Source organism: Phyllobates terribilis, unplaced genomic scaffold, assembly GCF_046119375.1.
Source record: "Phyllobates terribilis strain yellow unplaced genomic scaffold, ASM4611937v1 Scaffold_11__3_contigs__length_659146591, whole genome shotgun sequence".
Lineage (NCBI taxonomy): Eukaryota > Metazoa > Chordata > Amphibia > Anura > Dendrobatidae > Phyllobates > Phyllobates terribilis.
In genome coordinates, this window is record NW_027362771.1 from 472608266 (window position 1) to 472625453 (window position 17188).

At 42.3% G+C, this 17188-nt stretch overlaps 1 protein-coding gene across 3 annotated transcripts in view; it reads right to left on the reverse strand.

Moving 5' to 3' along the window:
• Nucleotides 1–1064: 1064 nt before the first annotated feature.
• ADAMTS17 (ADAM metallopeptidase with thrombospondin type 1 motif 17) overlaps nucleotides 1065–17188 on the reverse strand; it is a 386286-nt gene continuing 370162 nt past the window's right edge. For all 3 annotated transcript variants that reach the window (XM_073653354.1, XM_073653356.1, XM_073653355.1), the window contains 4 exons: nucleotides 16971–17175; nucleotides 10664–10816; nucleotides 9973–10150; nucleotides 1065–1958 (listed from right to left, as the gene is read on the reverse strand). In XM_073653354.1, coding sequence (XP_073509455.1) covers nucleotides 1807–1958; nucleotides 9973–10150; nucleotides 10664–10816; nucleotides 16971–17175 — 688 coding nt within the window. In that variant the 3' untranslated portion in view covers nucleotides 1065–1806. The remainder of the gene's footprint in view (nucleotides 1959–9972; nucleotides 10151–10663; nucleotides 10817–16970; nucleotides 17176–17188) is intronic.

Here is a 17188-nt window from a genome sequence, read left to right on the forward strand (position 1 = left end):
GTCAAGACAAAGAACTAAAAAAAAAGTATATGATCATTAACACAAGAATGGAGCACGGTGATCCGGTAATTAAAGGGAACATAATAAAATAGTGGTATGAACACAGTTCTGCTGTGCCCAATGCCAATCACACTGTAGTGCATTTTATGAAATGAGAGCAAACACTATAACAACCACATATTTGCATCCACACATATTTGCATCCAGAATTGTAATAATGTAGTGTTTTCCATTAATATAATTGTTCAGGATCATAAAATGGGATAGAATGTGTGTTAAAATAACGAATACTCATCTGGTCAATTCCTGCCCGTCCAAGTGCTGTCATTCTGATTCTCCACTATTGTTCATTGTTGCAGTGATCTTGTGCCGCACATCCACTACATCACTGGCCTCTGTAATGATTCTAATACGCATGGTACAAGACCACTGAGGCTACTTATTGTCTGCAGCGGTCTCATATCAATGGATAACAGTGATAAAAGTGTGGCAGGAACTGAACAGGTGAGTACTGATCAAAGGGAATCTGTCAGCACAAAACAACTGTCCAAACCAAGCGCAGATGTTCAGTGCACCCTTGGGGTGGCTAAACAATTTAGTACACTCTCCCACCTGCCTATTATTTATCCATCTACACCCAACTCTTCCTTAATTGACAGCTCTTGCTTTACAGGAACCACAGAAGGGCAGCAAGTGGGAACCTACTCTAAATTGCTCGGCGACATCAAGAATATACCGCATACCTGTGCTTGGTTTGAACAGTCATTTTGTGCTGACAAACTACCTTTAATTTATTATTTTGACATATTTCCTCCTTACACTTTTTTTTTTATTCCAAATAATCCCTTAAATGCTGGGTTTACAATTACCTTCTATATAGTGTCACCTCTGACAGTTGCATCTTTTAACCAATAGAAAACAAAAATGGTACAAATGCACTTTGTAGTAAGACTACATGACCGAACGCAGCAAAACAGTAAGTGATCCAGGACCTTATGTAGCTACTTGTCCGGTTACATACAAGCACCAATATTTAAAGAAACAATTCCTTTTAAGTCACAAGCTACAAGACTGCAAAGTATGCCAGTTTATATGTGACGAGGAAAAGAAGAATACATGAGTGGTGTATTTCTAGAAGACACGTTAATCTCTTTCCGCACATTATACAGTAAACTGCATAGCACGCTGTGTCCCCATATTCACATTATACAATATAGCTGTAACATTGCTTTACTGAACGGAAGAACCTGGCTGATTTACTGGTATGTCTAATATTCATGGAGTGACAGTAAAAAAAGAAAACCCAGGCTTGTAGCCTTTGCTAAACAGATAGCTGTCATCAGTTTGCTCGTGTGCAAATATATATTACTCACTAAGCACCTTAGTACGGTCACGGCTTCATGTCAGGCACCACTTTACAGCTGCTGATTGCAGATAACCTCAATGTGCAACTGGCACTCATAAAAGAATGTCATTTTGTATGTTTTTTTTTTTGTTTTGTTTTTTTACATTTTTGGGCAAACCACTAAAATACATCACAGTTTCTCCAGTCTGCTTGATTTGCCTGAGAATATGTTTGCATAATCCAGATTAAGTCATTTAGCATGTTAAACATCCAGTAGACAATCAGTGAAGCAGAAGAACAAGCTCAGCAGTATACAGAGTATGCAACACTTGTTCTGTGATTTTAGATCTGACGACATGGCCCCCTGTTATCGTTACCCAGCACCATTGTGTTCAAGTCTTGTTTTGCTGAGTGTAGCACTGCTGTCCTGTGTGCAATTCTCTGCTCAGGGCTGTGGGTCACTAGCTTTGTGGCTGCAGCTTGGTAGCATAGAAGTCCCTGCATGTTTGGCAGCAGCGCTGGTACCACCTCATATCCTGACACAGGTTTTTTTCTCGTACAACTCTGCAGTACACTGTCCATTGGTCACCTGTACACTTGTAAGTCAGAGCCGCTGGAAGAAAACAAAGTAATAAAAAATAATATATTATTATTACTCATTATTATAGCGCCATTAATTCCATGGCGCTTTACATGTTTAAAAGGGGTATAAATAGCAAACAACAAGTACAATAATTTGAATAAAAACGAGTCGGCGACTGGTACAGGAGGAGGGAGGACCCTGCCTGCGAGGGCTCACAATCTACAGGGGATGGGTGAGGATACAGTAGGTGAGGGTAGAGCTGGTTGTGCAGCGGTATGGTGGAGCGAGGGTTACTGCAGGTTGTAGGTTTGTCGGAAGAGGTGGGTCTTCAGGTTCCTTTTGAAGGTTTCCACGGTAGGCGAGAGTCTGATATGTTGGGGTAGGGAGTTCCAGAGTAGAGGGGATGCACGGGAGAAATCTTGTATACGATTCTGGGAAGAGGAAATATGAGGGGAGTAGAGAAGGAGATCTTGTGAGGATCGGAGGTTGCGTGCAGGTAAGTACCGGAAGACTAGGTCACAGATGTATGGAGGAGACAGGTTGTGGATGGCTTTATATGCCATGGTTAGGGTTTTGAACTGGAGTCTCTGGGCAATGGGGAGCCAGTGAAGAGATTGACAGAGGGGAGAGGCCGGGGAATAGCTGGGGGACAGGTGGATTAGTCGGACAGCAGAGTTTAGGATAGATTGGAGGGGTACGAGAGTGTTAGAAGGGAGGCCACAGACCAGGAAGTTGCAGTAGTTGAGGCGAGAGAGGATGAGGGCGTGCACTAGAGTTTTTGCAAATTCATAGTTGAGGAATGTGTGGATCCGGGAAATATTTTTGAGCTGGAGTCGGCAGGAAGTGGAAATGGCTTGGATATGAGGTTTGAAGGAGAGATCAGAGTCAAGGGTTACCCCGAGGCAGCGAGCTTGCGGGACTGGGGAGAATGGACAGCCATTGACTTTGATGGATAGGTCAGATGGGGGGGCGTTGAGCGAGATGGGGGAAAAATGATGAATTCAGTTTTATCCATATTAAGTTTGAGGAATCTAGCAGAGAAGAAAGATGAAATAGCGGACAGACATTGTGGGATTCTGGTTAGTAAGGAGGTGATATAAGGTCCAGAGAGGTAGATCTGTGTGTCGTCAGCATAGAAATGATACTGAAAGCCGTGAAACTCTGATCTGTCCCAGGTCGAAGGTGTAACTGGAGAAGAGTAGGGGTCCTAGAACTGAGCCTTGGGGGACACCGACAGATAGGGGGCGAGATGAGGAGGTGGTGTAGGAGTGGGAGACACTGAATGTCCTGTCTGTTAGGTATGAGGATATCCAAGATAGGGTCAAGTCTGTGGGAATGGTCTACTGTGTCAAAGGCAGATGACAGGTACAGAAAGAGAAGGACAGAGTAGTGTTGCTTGGATTTGGCGGTCAGTAGATCGTTGGTGACTTTAGTCGGCAGTTTCAGTAGAATGGTGCGGTCGGAAGCCAGATTGGAGGAAGTCAAAGAGGGAGCAGGAGGAGAGGTGAGAGAATAGCTCAAGATGAAAGTGTTGTTCCGGGAGTTTTGAGGCATAGAGGAGAAGTGATATGGGGCGATAGCCAGACAGAGAGGATGGGTCTAGCGATGGCTTTTGAGGATGGGTGTGATCGAGGCATGTTTGAAGCATGAAGGGAAGACACCAGCTGTTAGTGACAGGTTGAAGAGGTGGGTTAGGGTTGGGATGAAGACTGTGGTAAGGTTTGGGATGAGGTGGTACAGGATTGGGTCAAGTTCACAGGTGGTGAGATGTGACTTGGAGAGTAAAGAGGAAAGTTGATCTTCCGTGATGGCGAAGAAGCTGGTTTTGGAGGAGGAGAGTTGAGTAGATATGAGGAGGGACTGTGTGGACTTATGGCAAAAGCTTTGTCTGATGGTATCAGTCTTCTGCTTTAAGAATGAGGCAAAGTCTTCAGCTGAGATGAGTGGAGAGGGAGGAGGTGCTGGGGGACGGAGGAGAGAATTAAAAGTACTGAATAGCTGTTTAGGGTTGTGAGACAGAGATGAGAAGTATGTTTGTTTTGCTGCAGTGAGTGTGGACCTGAAAGTAGTGAGGGCTTGTTTGAATGCGATGAAGTGCTCGTTGGAGTGGGACCTTTTCCATCTCCGCTCAGGAACCCTGGAAGCCTGTCTCAGTTCTTTAGTCAGGCTGGTGTGCCAGGGTTGCCTGTTGATTGTGTGAGCTTTGGTATGTATGAGGGGGGTGACCGATTCAAGAACTGCAGCTGTTGTGGTGTTATATAAGGTGGCAGCAGCATCTGCATCGTGTAGGGAATTTATGTAAAAGGGAGGAGGGATTCAGAGAGTGAGTGTAGGTTGAGGTGATTGAGATTTCTGCGAGGGTGTGCAAGTTTCTGGATGGGGGATTGTGGACCTGGATAGGAGAGGGGAGAGAATGTGAGTAAGCTGTGGTCAGAAAAAGGGAGAGGAGAGTTAGAGAGGTTGGATAGGAAACAGAGGCGAGTGACGATGAGGTCCAGTGTGTGTCCATCTTTGTGAGTGGCTGCGGAAGACAACTGAGTAAGGCCGAAGGAGAAAGTGAGGGTAGAAGCTTGGAGACAGATGAGTGGGAAGTGTCAATGGGGATGTTGAAATCGCCCATTATGATAGTGGGGATGTCAGCGGAAAGGAAGTGAAGTAGCCAGCTGGTGAAGTGGTCTAAGAAGGTGGTAGCTTGCCCATGGGGGACGGTAAATGACATCCAGTTGGAGGGGGAGTAAATACGCACTCAGTGCACTTCAAAAGAGGGGAGAGTAATGGAAGGTGGCAGTGGAATATGTGAGAAGGAGCAGTTGTCTGACAGGAGAAAGTCAATTCGTCCACCATGCTTGCCGCTGGGGCGGGGTGTGTGGGAAAGGTGGAGTCCGCCGTACGAAAGTGCAGCTGGAGAGGCTGTGTCACAGGGTGAGCCAGGTTTCGGTGATGGCGAGGAAGGAAAGTTTGTTAGTGATGAAAAGATCATGGATGTAGGAAAGTTTGTTGCAGATGGAGCGAGCGTTCCATAAAGTTCCTGTTAGTGGGACTGGGGAAGCGGGGGCTGGGCGGATGGGTATAAGGTTAGAGAGGTTGCGGAAATGTGTGCTAGATCTAGGATGAAAGGTAGAAGTGACTGTGGGGATGTGGTGGTGGGGCGCCGGGATTTGGAGAGATATCGCCAGCAGTGAGGAGGAGCAGAGAAAGTGTTAGCAGGAGAGGGCATGAGGTGGCTGTTTGTGTTTAGAGATGCAGGATTGTATGTTGAGGAATAGTTCTGAGGAGGAGGTGAGGTGGATGGAGGAAGAGATGACCAGTTCCTTACTAGGAGTAGGAATTAGGGGGGGGGGTTAGTAGAAAGTGAAGGATTATAGAGGAGAGAGTGAAAACTAACAGGAACATGGTTTACTGTGACTGACTATCCAGCTCCCTTCAGGTTCAATTCAGGTTTAATTCAGAGCTGTATACTTCTGCAATACACTTTTATGCTACACTTCTATGCTACTCTGGCAGACGATGCAAGACGTCCAGCTCACAAATATATTTGCTACAAAGTGCAGGCAGCTGTTAAACAGAGGGGAGTGGTCTCTGCTCATCTATATCATACTATATCACAAACCACTAGGCTCTAAGTTTTAGTACCAAGTAGAAGTACTGTTTAAGATGGGCAGCACCAAGAGTCTTGCCACATTACATCACCTTTCTGGTATGTCCATATGGTAGGGGGAAAAAATTAATTGCAGAGTTTGGCACAAAATTCAAAAGTTTTACATGCCGCAGATTTGCCATGAATTTGAAATCTGTGGAGAAAATCTGCAAAAAATCTTGACATTCTGCGAATATAAAAACTGCACCACGTGTCAATTTTAATTTTTCCGCAATGTGTGGATGAGGATTTTTAAAGGGAATCTGTCAGTAGGATCGACCTCCCTAAGCCATCTACAGTGGGGAAAATAAGTATTTGATACACTGACGATTTTGATTGTTTTCCAACCTACAAAGAATGGAGAGGTCTGTAATTTTTATCGTAGATATATTTTAACTGTGAGAGAATCTAAAAATAAAAACCAGAAAATCACATTGTATGATTTTTAAATAATTAAATTGCATTTTATTGCATGAAATAAGTACTTGATCACCTACCAACCAGCCAGAATTCTGGCTTTCACAGTCCTGCTAGTTTTTCTTTAAGAAGCCCTCCTACTCTGCACTCATTACCTGTATTAATTGCACCTGTTTGAACTTGTTACCTGTATAAAAGACATCCACACACTCAATCCCACTCCAAGCTCTCCACCATGGCCAAGAACAAAGAGCTGTCTAAAGACACCAGGGACAAAATTGTAGACCTGCACAAGGCTAGGATGGGCTGCAGGACAATAGGCACGCAGCTTGTTGAGAAGGCAACAACTGTTAGCACAATTATTGGAAAATGGAAAAAAACAAGAGGACTCTCAATCTTCCTCGGTCTGGGGCTCCATGCAAGATCTCACCTCATGGGGTAAGGATGATTCTGAGAAAGGTCAGGAATCAGCCCAGAACTACATGGGAGGACCTGGTCAATGACCTGAAGAGAACTGGGACCACAGTCTCAAACATTACCATTAGTAACACAGTACACCATCATGGATTAAAATCCTAAAGGGCATGCAAGGTCCCTCTGCTCATTCCAACACATGTCCAGGCCCATTTGAAGTTCACCAATGACGATCTGGATGATCTAGAGGAGGCATTGGAGATGGTCATGTGGTGAGATGAGATCAAAATAGAACTTTTTGGTATCAACTCCATTTGTCGTGTTTGGAGGAAGAAGGATGAGTACAACCCCAGGAACACCATCCCACCCGTGAAGCATGGTGGGGGAGACATCATACTTTGGGGGTGCTTTTCTGTAAAAGGGACAGGATGACTGCACCGTATTGAAAGGAGGATGGATGGGGTCATGTATCGCAAGATTTTGGCCAACAACCTCCTTCCTTCAGTAAGAGCATTGAAGGAAGTGTAGTGGCTGGGTTTTCCAGCATGATAATGACCCGAAACACACAGCTATGGCAACTAAGGAGTGGCTCTGTAAGAAGCATTTCAAGGTCTTGGAGTGGCCTTGCCAGTCTCCAGATCTGAACCCAATAGAAAATCTTTGGAGGGAGCTGAAACTCAATGTTGTCCAGCTACAGCCCCGAAACCTGAAAGATCTGGAGAAGATCTGTATGGAGGAGTGGGCCAAAATCCCAGTATGCAAACTTGGAAACTACAGGAAACGTCTGACCTCTGTAATTGCAAACAAAGGTTTCTGTACCAAATATTAAGTTCTGTTTTTCTATTGTATCAAATACTTATTTCATGCAATAAAATGCAAATTAATTATGTAAAAATCATACAATGTGATTTTCAGATTTTTTTTTTTAGATTCTGTCTCTCACAGGTGAAGTGTAACTACAATAAAAATTACAGACCTCTTCATTCTTAGTAGGTGGGAAAACTTACAAAATCAGAAGTGTATCAAATACTTAATTTCTCCACTGTATATGGGCATGCAGCTCATAGAAAATTGACTAAAGGGATAACTTGTTATCTGCGATCCGATGTCTTATTCCAGAGAAATCCACGTTTTCTTATATGCAAATGAGCTGTTAAGATCTATGGGCTCTATATAGATCTCCCCGAGAATCTGCTTAATTTTAAATGAAAGGGGGCATCATCAGTGTGAGACGTGTAATGACTGACAGTCTGCTCTCCTGATCTACATGTCTCACACTGGTAATTCCAACCTTCATTTAAAATAAGCTCTGAATGCAGATTCTCAGTGGATTTATTTCCATCCACAAATCTTAACAGCTCATTTACATATTCATTATTCAACTTTCTATGACCTGCATGCCCAGACGGCTTAGGAGGGTTATTCTTACTGATTCCCTTTAAGAGCTCATCCACTTTGCTGCAACTGTAATTCATTGTGTGTTTACCATCTGCAGCATTTCCGCTACTTTTGAAGGTACCCAAATAATGCATAGTGCCTGGAAAGTGGCACTATGGCATGTACTACTTGATATATAGCCGTATAACCAATACAGCAATGCCTGGACAGTAGAGACCCACAGCCACAGGATGTCCAAATAGAGATGACAGTTATACCGTAATACAATATATTGAAATTCCCAGAGAAGCATTGAATGGTCTGTAATTCTCCTTACACCAACTTGACGCTCTCCACAAGAAGAAACGTTACCTCTAAAGACCCTGTCAGAAGCCTTGTCTCTCCTTCATTGCACTCATGAGGGGCAAAACTCCTGAAACACGTGTCTGAAAATGGAATGTCAGCTTTGGCTTATCCTAAGTCATATGGCCTTTTGGTTTGCTACATCCAATAGGGGGCACTAGAGTTCCTGTCCTCATCCTCTCTGAAGAAGCTTTTTGCATAAAGTATTAGGCTATGTTCACACACGTGTTTTTTTCTGCTGCTAACTTTTCTCTGGCAGGAAAACAGCTACATAAAAAATGCAAGTTTTGGTGCGTTTTTGCTGCATATTTGCTGCGTATTTTTGACCACCCATTTCTTCTTATGGGGGAAAAATACGCAGCAAAAACGCAGGTGAGTTTTCTGCTGCAGAAACGCTGAAAGAAGTGACATGTTCTATTTTCCAAATATGCAAGCAAGGCAGAAAATATGCAGGAAACAAAAAGCAACATGTGTGAACAGAGAATTCTCGTTTCTCACACTTTGCTGGTACTGCTAGACGCAGCTGAAAATTTACATAAAAATCTGCTGCAAAATACACAGCAAAATACATTGTGTATGAACATAGCCTTAGCAGCAGATTTGCAGCAGTAAAAAAAACACAACGTGTGTGGACATAGCCTTAGGTTTATGCCTATACAATAGTGCTAGCTGTGAAGAAGTATCCCACATCCAGCTGGATGAATGTCTCAAGTGGGGTACCACAGGGCTCCGTCCTGGGACCTGTATTGTTCAACATCTTTATCAATGATTTAGATGAAGGAATTGAGGGTAAACTGATTAAATTTGCTGATGACACAAAGCTAGGAGGGATAGCTAATACTAGAGAAGAGAGAGAGAGGATTCAAAAAGACCTAAATAAACTGGAGCAGTGGGCAGCAACCAACAGAATGGTTTTTAACAGGGAAAAATGCAAAGTACTACATCTGGGCAATAAAAATGAAAAAAGCATATACAGAATGGGAGGAATAGAGCTAAGCAACAGTACATGTGAAAAAGACTTAGGTATACTAATAGATCATAGACTGAACATGAGTCAACAGTGTGATGCAGCAGCAAAAAAGGCAAATACAATTCTGGGATGTATTAACAGAAGCATACAGTCTAGATCACGTGAAGTCATTATCGGTCTTTACTCCTCTTTGGTCAGACCTCATCTGGAATACTGTGTACAGTTTTGGGCACCACATTTTAAAAAAGACATAGACAAACTGGAGCAAGTTCAGAGAAGAGCGACCAGAATGGTGACTGGTCTGCAAACCATGTCCTATGAGGAACGGTTGCAGGATTTGGGAATGTTTAGCTTGCAAAAAAGAAGACTGAGAGGAGACTTAATAGCTGTCTACAAATATGTCAAGGGCTGTCACATTGTAGAAGGATCATCTTTATTCTCATTTGCACAAGGAAAGACTAGAAGCAATGGGATGAAACTAAATGGGAGGAGACACAGATTAGATATTAGAAAAAACTTTTTGACAGTTAGGGTGATCAATGAGTGGAACAGGCTGCCACGAGAGGTGGTGAGTTCCCCTTCAATGGACGTCTTCAAACAGAGGCTCGACAGACATCTGTCTGAGATGATCTAGTGAATCCTGCTTTGAGCAGGGGGTTGGACCAGATGACCCAGGAGGTCCCTTCCAACTCTACCATTCTATGATTCTATGAAAAGAGCTGTCCACAGGAGAGCAGTCCAGTGTCACAGGTTGCTCCTGTCTCTGCTCTTAGACGGCTCAGAAGAATGACTTGAAAACCATTTTCCATCCTTCCTACATCAAGTTAACAACGAAACAACAATAGGAGTCTTTCCATATTACAAACCGAGTCTGGGGGACGTGATGGTGTTGGCATTCATTTTTTCATTACAGGCTTCTTGGTGACACTGCCTGTAGGCCACTGGCTTGGACAAGAAGGAACAATCATTTCCGTGGCGGCCAGTCACCTTGTGCATACACTGTACCACACGAGACTGCAAGCCTTTCCCACAAGTGGAAGAGCACTGTAAATGGAAAATAACGGGGTGAAAAGGGGGCACCACTGGTGCAAAAGTAAATGTTCACATAGAACAAGGACAAAAGCCAATAAAACAGAAATACACATGTGGAAAACCTCATGGCAAATACTTCACACCCTGTGCAGTATAATGAAAACTATTGTTCTCTGTCATCAGCCAGTACTGGCTGGGGAGGGACTGACTATAGCGTTAATGTGCCTGTAATTGTGAATTGTTAATAAATGATGCACTGATAATAGCAGATATCTGAAATCAATGCACTTTTGGAGCAGGACCAAGTTCACAGCAAGGGTCCTAACAACAACGAATTAAGAATTAGGTATTGTGAATGCTTTCCTTAGGGCATCAGTGATGTCAGTGTTCTTCACGTTTAATAGGCAACATATGTGCTTTTATAGAAGGACTACTTGCTGTTTCAGCATTATTGCTTTAAGATTCATTAAGTTACACATGTAAAGTTTTTCAGGCACGGCGTCTATGAACATGTAATCTACGAACCTTGGACCAGTCTCCCGTCTTCCACTCATAGCAGCCAGTGTAGTCCTCACATTCCTCCTCCTCTCTGGGCCTTGTAGCAGAATCACATTTACCCCTGGTATTGGTGCAGGATATTCGCCTCTTCTTGGTGCCCCGGCCACAGTCAGTAGAGCACTTATATACACATAAGGAATATATATACATGTAAAGAGGTTGGATGAGCTCGACAAAGAGCGCTACTGATGTGTCTTAATAAATCCAAGCATTCCCCCATGCTGGAGAATCGAATATTAGAACTATGCATTGTGCATTATTCCTCCTGGAACTAAATAATTACATCTTGATTCTACTTGTCAATTGTGACACTAGACAGTCTGACATTGTTAATCAGTGTTGGCAGTCTCAAACTGTGTAAGGAGATATCCTATTTGCAACAAGAATGGCAACTGTTTCATTCATTTCCAGGATGAACAACGGAGTAGCAACAAAATGCAAATTTCTGACAAAAGCTAGCGCAAAACTATTGTTAAGTGGAAAAAGCAAATATTTACGAAAATAGACAGGTCAAGAGAGACAGATAGACTTGTAAGTCTAAGGCTACATTCACACATCCGATTCCATTTTTACTTCTGTGTAAAACGGATCATTTTTCTCATCTGAAAACTGAAGGATGTAGACTTTCTGAACTTATTTTTATCTATTTACAGTTAACAATTGATCAGCTGAAAATTTATTGAATACGGATGGAAAACTGAAGTAAAAAGTATGTTGTCTGTTTTTCATCTGTTTTTAACGGATCACCATAGACATTAATAACCTAGTCTGGTCCACTAAACAGAGGAGAATAGAACATGTCTGAGTCTCATGGATCAGAAACAAGGATTTGTAAAACAGGTGTATGTATGGATCAATTGAACTCTATGGGTCCCTGTCCTGTCTGTTTAAAAAAATGGACATAAATGTGTGAATGCAGCCTTACTCATGCCAGCTCAAACCGTAATTCAGAAGAAATTGTGGTTAAATGATATGCCCAATTTTGCAACCAATTTTGCACAGTAGCATGTAAAAGTTTGGGCACCCCTGGTCAAAATTACTGTTATTGTGAACAGTTAAGCAAGTTGAAGATGAAATGATCTCTAAAAGGGCTAAAGTTAAAGACACATTTCCTTTGTATTTTAGGCAAAAAAAATATATATTGTAATTTTTATCATTTTAAAAATTACAAAAAGGAAAATGGGCCGGTGTTAACGTTTGGGCACCCTTGGAGATTTATGTGCTCAGATAACTTTGACCAAGGATTCAGACCTTAATTAGCCTGTTAGGGTCATGACTTGTTCACTATCATTGTTAGGAAGGGCCAGGTGATGCAAATTTCCCAGCTTTATAAAAACCCAGCCTCCTTGTGCCAAAAAAAACAGCAGCCATGGGTTCTTCTAAGCAGCTGCCCAGCACTCTGAAAATGAAAATGGTGAAGGGCCACAAAGCAGGAGAAGGATATAAGAAGATAGCAAAGTGTTTTCAAGTTGCCCTTTCCTGAGTTCGAAATGTAATTAAGAAATGGCAGTTAACAGGTACAGTGGAGGTAAAGATAAGGTCTGGAAGACCAAGCAAAATTTCAGTGACAGTTGAGTCATCAGAAGAAAACCTCTCCTGCGTCCTCACCATAAAATTCAGCGTCCGAAGTATGCAAAAGAACATCTAAACAAGCCTTATGCATTTTGGAAACAAGTCTTGTGGACCGATGGAGGTTAAAATAGAACTCTTTGGTCACAATGATCAAAAGTATGTGTGGAGAAAAAAGGGCCCAGAATTTCAGGAAAAGAACATATTGCCAACCGTTAAGCATGGGGGTGGATCAATCATGCTTTGGGGTTGTGTTGCAGCCAATGGCACGGGGAACATTTCACAGGTAGAGGGAAGAATGGATTCAATGACATTTCAACAAATTCTTGATGCAAACATAACATCATCTGTAAAAAAGCTGAAGTTGAAAAGAGGATGGCTTCTACAAATAAATAATGATCCTAAACACATGTCAAAATCCACAATAGACAACACCAAAAGGTGCAAGCTGAAGGTTTTAAAATGGCCCTTACAGTCCCCTAATCTGAACATCATTTAAAATCTGTGGCTAGACCTCACAATATCAGTGCATGCAAGACGACCCAGGAATCTCACAGAACTGGAAGAATTTTCCAAGGAAGAATGGATGAAAATCCCTCAAATAAGAATTGAAAAGACTCTTGTCTGGCTACAAAAAGGGTTTACAAGCTGTGATACTTTCAAAAGGGGGTGCTACTAGGTACTGACCATGCAGGGTGCCCAAACTTTTGCATTGGCCCATTTTCCTTTTTGTAAAAGATGCAAAGGAAATGTGTCATCTTTAACTTTAGGCCTTTTAGAGATCACTTCATCTTCAACTTGCTTAACTGTTAGTAACAATAAGTTATTTTGACCAGGGGTGCCCAAATTTTTACATGTCACTGTAAATAAGGCATCTAAAATAAAGCATGTTTGCAAACAGTCTTGTTGAAAGTATCATACCACTTGGTATCTACAGCTTTTATGCAAACTCATATGTCTCCGTAGTTACAGACTACAATCAAAACCCGGTGTAGTCTGATCTTGTGGTCTTACTATCTTCCATCTGTCCCCTACATCTTGATTAGATGTATCTGTCCTAGTGCTTACATATGAAATGGAGGAAACATTGCCATACATTTATCGCCATGGTTAACAGAACCGCTACAGAATAGGATTTTACATACAAACTTACATTTTATTTGATGACCATGTACAGTATAGACCAAAAGTTTGGACACACCTTCTCATTTAAAGATTTTTCTGTATTTTCATGACTGTGAAAATTGTGCATTCACACTGAAGGCATCAAAACTATGAATTAACACATGTGGAATTATATACTTAACAAAAAAGTGTGAAACAACTGAAAATATGTCTTATATTCTAGGTTCTTCAAAGTAGCCACCTTTTGCTTTGATGACTGCTTGGCACACTCTTGGCATTCTCTTGATGAGCTTCAAGAGGCAGTCACCGGAAATGGTCTTCCAACAATCTTGAAGGAGTTCCCAGAGATGCTTAGCACTTGTTGGCCCTTTTGCCTTCACTCTGCTGTCCAGCTCACCCCAAACCATCTCGATTGGGTTCAGGTCTGGTGACTGTGGAGGCCAGGTCATCTGGCGTAGCACCCCATCATTCTCCTTCTTGGTCAAATAGCCCTTACACAGCCTGGAGGTGTGTTTGGGGTCATTGTCCTGTTGAAAAATAAATGATGGTCCAACTAAACGCAAACCGGATGGAATAGCATGCCGCTGCAAGATGCTGTGGTGGCCATGCTGGTTCAGTATGCCTTCAATTTTGAATAAATCCCCAACAGTGTCACTAGCAAAGCACCCCCACACCATCACACCTCCTCCTCCATGCTTCACAGTGGGAACCAGGCATGTAGAGTCCATCCGTTCACCTTTTCTGCGTCGCACAAAGACACGATGGTTGGAACCAAAGATCTCAAATTTGGACTCATCAGACGAAAGCACAGATTTCCACTGGTCTAATGTCCATTCCTTGTGTTCTTTAGCCCAAACAAGTCTCTCCTGCTTGTTGCCTGTCCTTAGCAGTGGTTTCCTAGCATCTATTTTACCATAAAGGCCTACTGCACAAAGTCTCCTCTTAACAGTTGTTGTAGAGATGTGTCTGCTGCTAGAACTCTGTGTGGCATTGACCTGGTCTCTAATCTGAGCTGCTGTTAACCTGCGATTTCTGAGGCTGGTGACTCGGATAAACTTATCCTCAGAAGCAGAGGTGACTCTTGGTCTTCCTTTCCTGGGGCGGTCCTCATGTGAGCCAGTTTCTTTGTAGCGCTTGTTGGTTTTTGCAACTGCACTTGGGGACACTTTCAAAGTTTTCCCAATTTTTTCGGACTGACTGACTGACCTTCATTTCTTAAAGTAATGATGGCCACTCGTTTTTCTTTACTTAGCTGCTTTTTTCTTGCCATAATACAAATTCTAACAGTCTATTCAGTAGGACTATCAGCTGTGTATCCACCAGACTTCTGCACAACACAACTGATGGTTCCAACCCCATTTATAGGCAAGAAATCCCACTTATTAAACCTGACAGAGCACACCTGTGAAGTGAAAACCATTGCCGGTGACTACGTCTTGAAGCTCATCAAGAGAATGCCAAGAGTGTGCAAAGCAGTCATCAAAGCAAAAGGTGGCTACTTTGAAGAACCTAGAATATAAGACATATTTTCAGTTGTTTCACACTTTTTTGTTAAGTATATAATTCCACATGTGTTAATTCATAGTTTTGATGCCTTCAATGTGAATGTACAATTTTCATAGTCATGAAAATACAGAAAAATCTTTAGATGAGAAGGTGTGTCCAAACTTTTGGTCTGTACTGTATATGGCTGATTTATAATGTGCACTATAACAAAAGCTCCCTGGTGCACTGATATATAACACTGCCGTTGGGCAAAATTTGATCTGGGAGCTGAAGTGACTGAACAGTGGCCAACATGAGAAAAACCCTCAAATCAGAGCAGCAACAAAAGACATTCTTCATTTAGTATCTGGAAATGGTCCCATTTAATTTTTTGTAAGCCCTGACTTCCTGACCTTCATTCGGAAGTAATTCCTTAATAATGAACATAAAGCAGCAGAAACAATTTGTGCCAACTTCAAAGCAGAATCATTCATTTTTGGGAAATATGATTCCATGAACTAAACTCCATCCTAAAATCTGGCATCTAATCTGACCCAGGTCTTACCGTAAGACAGGTCCATCTATTAGCTAATGATCTATACAAAAAAAGGCAACAATTGCTACTTATATCATTATCATGTTGTCACTCGTTCAGGTTTAGGTGTCCTAACTGAGAGTCCAACTGTACTGACATACAGACTTCATCAGGCGCTGTATGAACGGAGATAGTCAATGGAAGAATACCTCTGTATGTATGGAGTCTGACAGAACCGCTCTCGATGTCTTGTCAAATATTTACAGAATCTCATGGTAAAAAAAACGCTCTGAGGCCGTAGTTCATCATGGCCTTTGCGCCTTTTTTTTGTCTAGTTTTGCGTCTTTGTTTGCACCCAATTCATTATTCTATTTGAGCCTTTTTTGATGTCTATTTTACACGTGCTCGACTGTTCCTTTTTTTGTCTTCATCTTTGTGGGTAGAGTATAGCGATTCCAGATGTTTTCTTCTTACTTTTTAAAAAGCCGCAAAATTTGGAGCCACTTCACTGTAGTTTCCCCCCAGTCTGGTTTTATACCCATTTTTAAAAAGTCGCATGTTTTCAGACATCTTGAAAAAGATACGACTTTTTGTTATAAAAGTCGCAAAAATCTTTATTAACAGGAAAAAAAAGCTTATTTTTTTACTTTTATCCAAATCCATGAACTACTATGATGAATTTTGCGCAGTAAATATCAGCAAAATACCACAAGACAAAAAAAGAAAAGTGATTAAAATAAAAACCCTGCAAATGATGAATTGGGGCCTGAATGTCCACATGATTTAGTCCTATGCACTAGAATGGCACGCTATGAAAGGGGACCTGACAGCTGACATGGGCAGCATGTATCAGACCGTGGCTGCATGATTTCAGCCATATATGTTTAACTCTGAAATGTTGCGGCCTTTGAAAGAAAAACATTGTTTAATAGCTGCCAGGGACGAGCTGCGCTGAAGACTAGTCAGACAGGTTGGTACCAGGAGGCCTCTCCTTGCCCACTGCCAGTGACTGACGGCGTGTATAGGGAGAGACCTGTCGCCCCAGGGCAGAGGGTGGGGAGAGGCTACTGAAGACCCGCCTGTCCGACTAGATTCCTGTATGGCTTGGTCCCCAGCAGCTTTTAAACAATGTTTATGGCTGAAGTCATACAGCCAGTGTCTGATACATGATTCCTGTGGATCGGGCAGCATGTATCAACTGTCATGTTCCCTTTAAAGCTCCCTAGAAAACAATGCTTTTTGGATATGAGTCTTTAGAAAGTATCTGTTACGGAGTTTCTACAATGGAAAATCTGGTCTATGTTTCATTGTGAAAATTCACAGCTGACGTACGTTTCAGCCTGTGCATTGCAATGAGTGAAATCTGCTGCATAAATTGACATCCTGCAGATGTAAATCCACAGTGATGGTTCATTTAAACAGATGGTTGTCTCTGCAGCCTGTGGATGAAATTTTTTAAAACTGCATCCACACATATACATGTTATATGACAAATGTTAATACAAAGACATCAACTCCACATAAAACTTTAAGACGACTGTACTGTTATGAAATCCTTACCTCTGACCACTCTGAAGCCTCCCAGATGGACAGGCAGTCTTGCCCTTCACATGGCTGTCTGGCCGCAGGTTTGGGTCCCGTGCAGTAAATATCCCGGGTGTTCACATATGTACCATTCTGCAGTTGGAAGACACAGGACACCTCCCTCTGCTGGAAGCCTTTTTCGCAGGTGGCTGAGCACTGACCCCATGGACCTGTCACCCATCTGAGGAATGAAG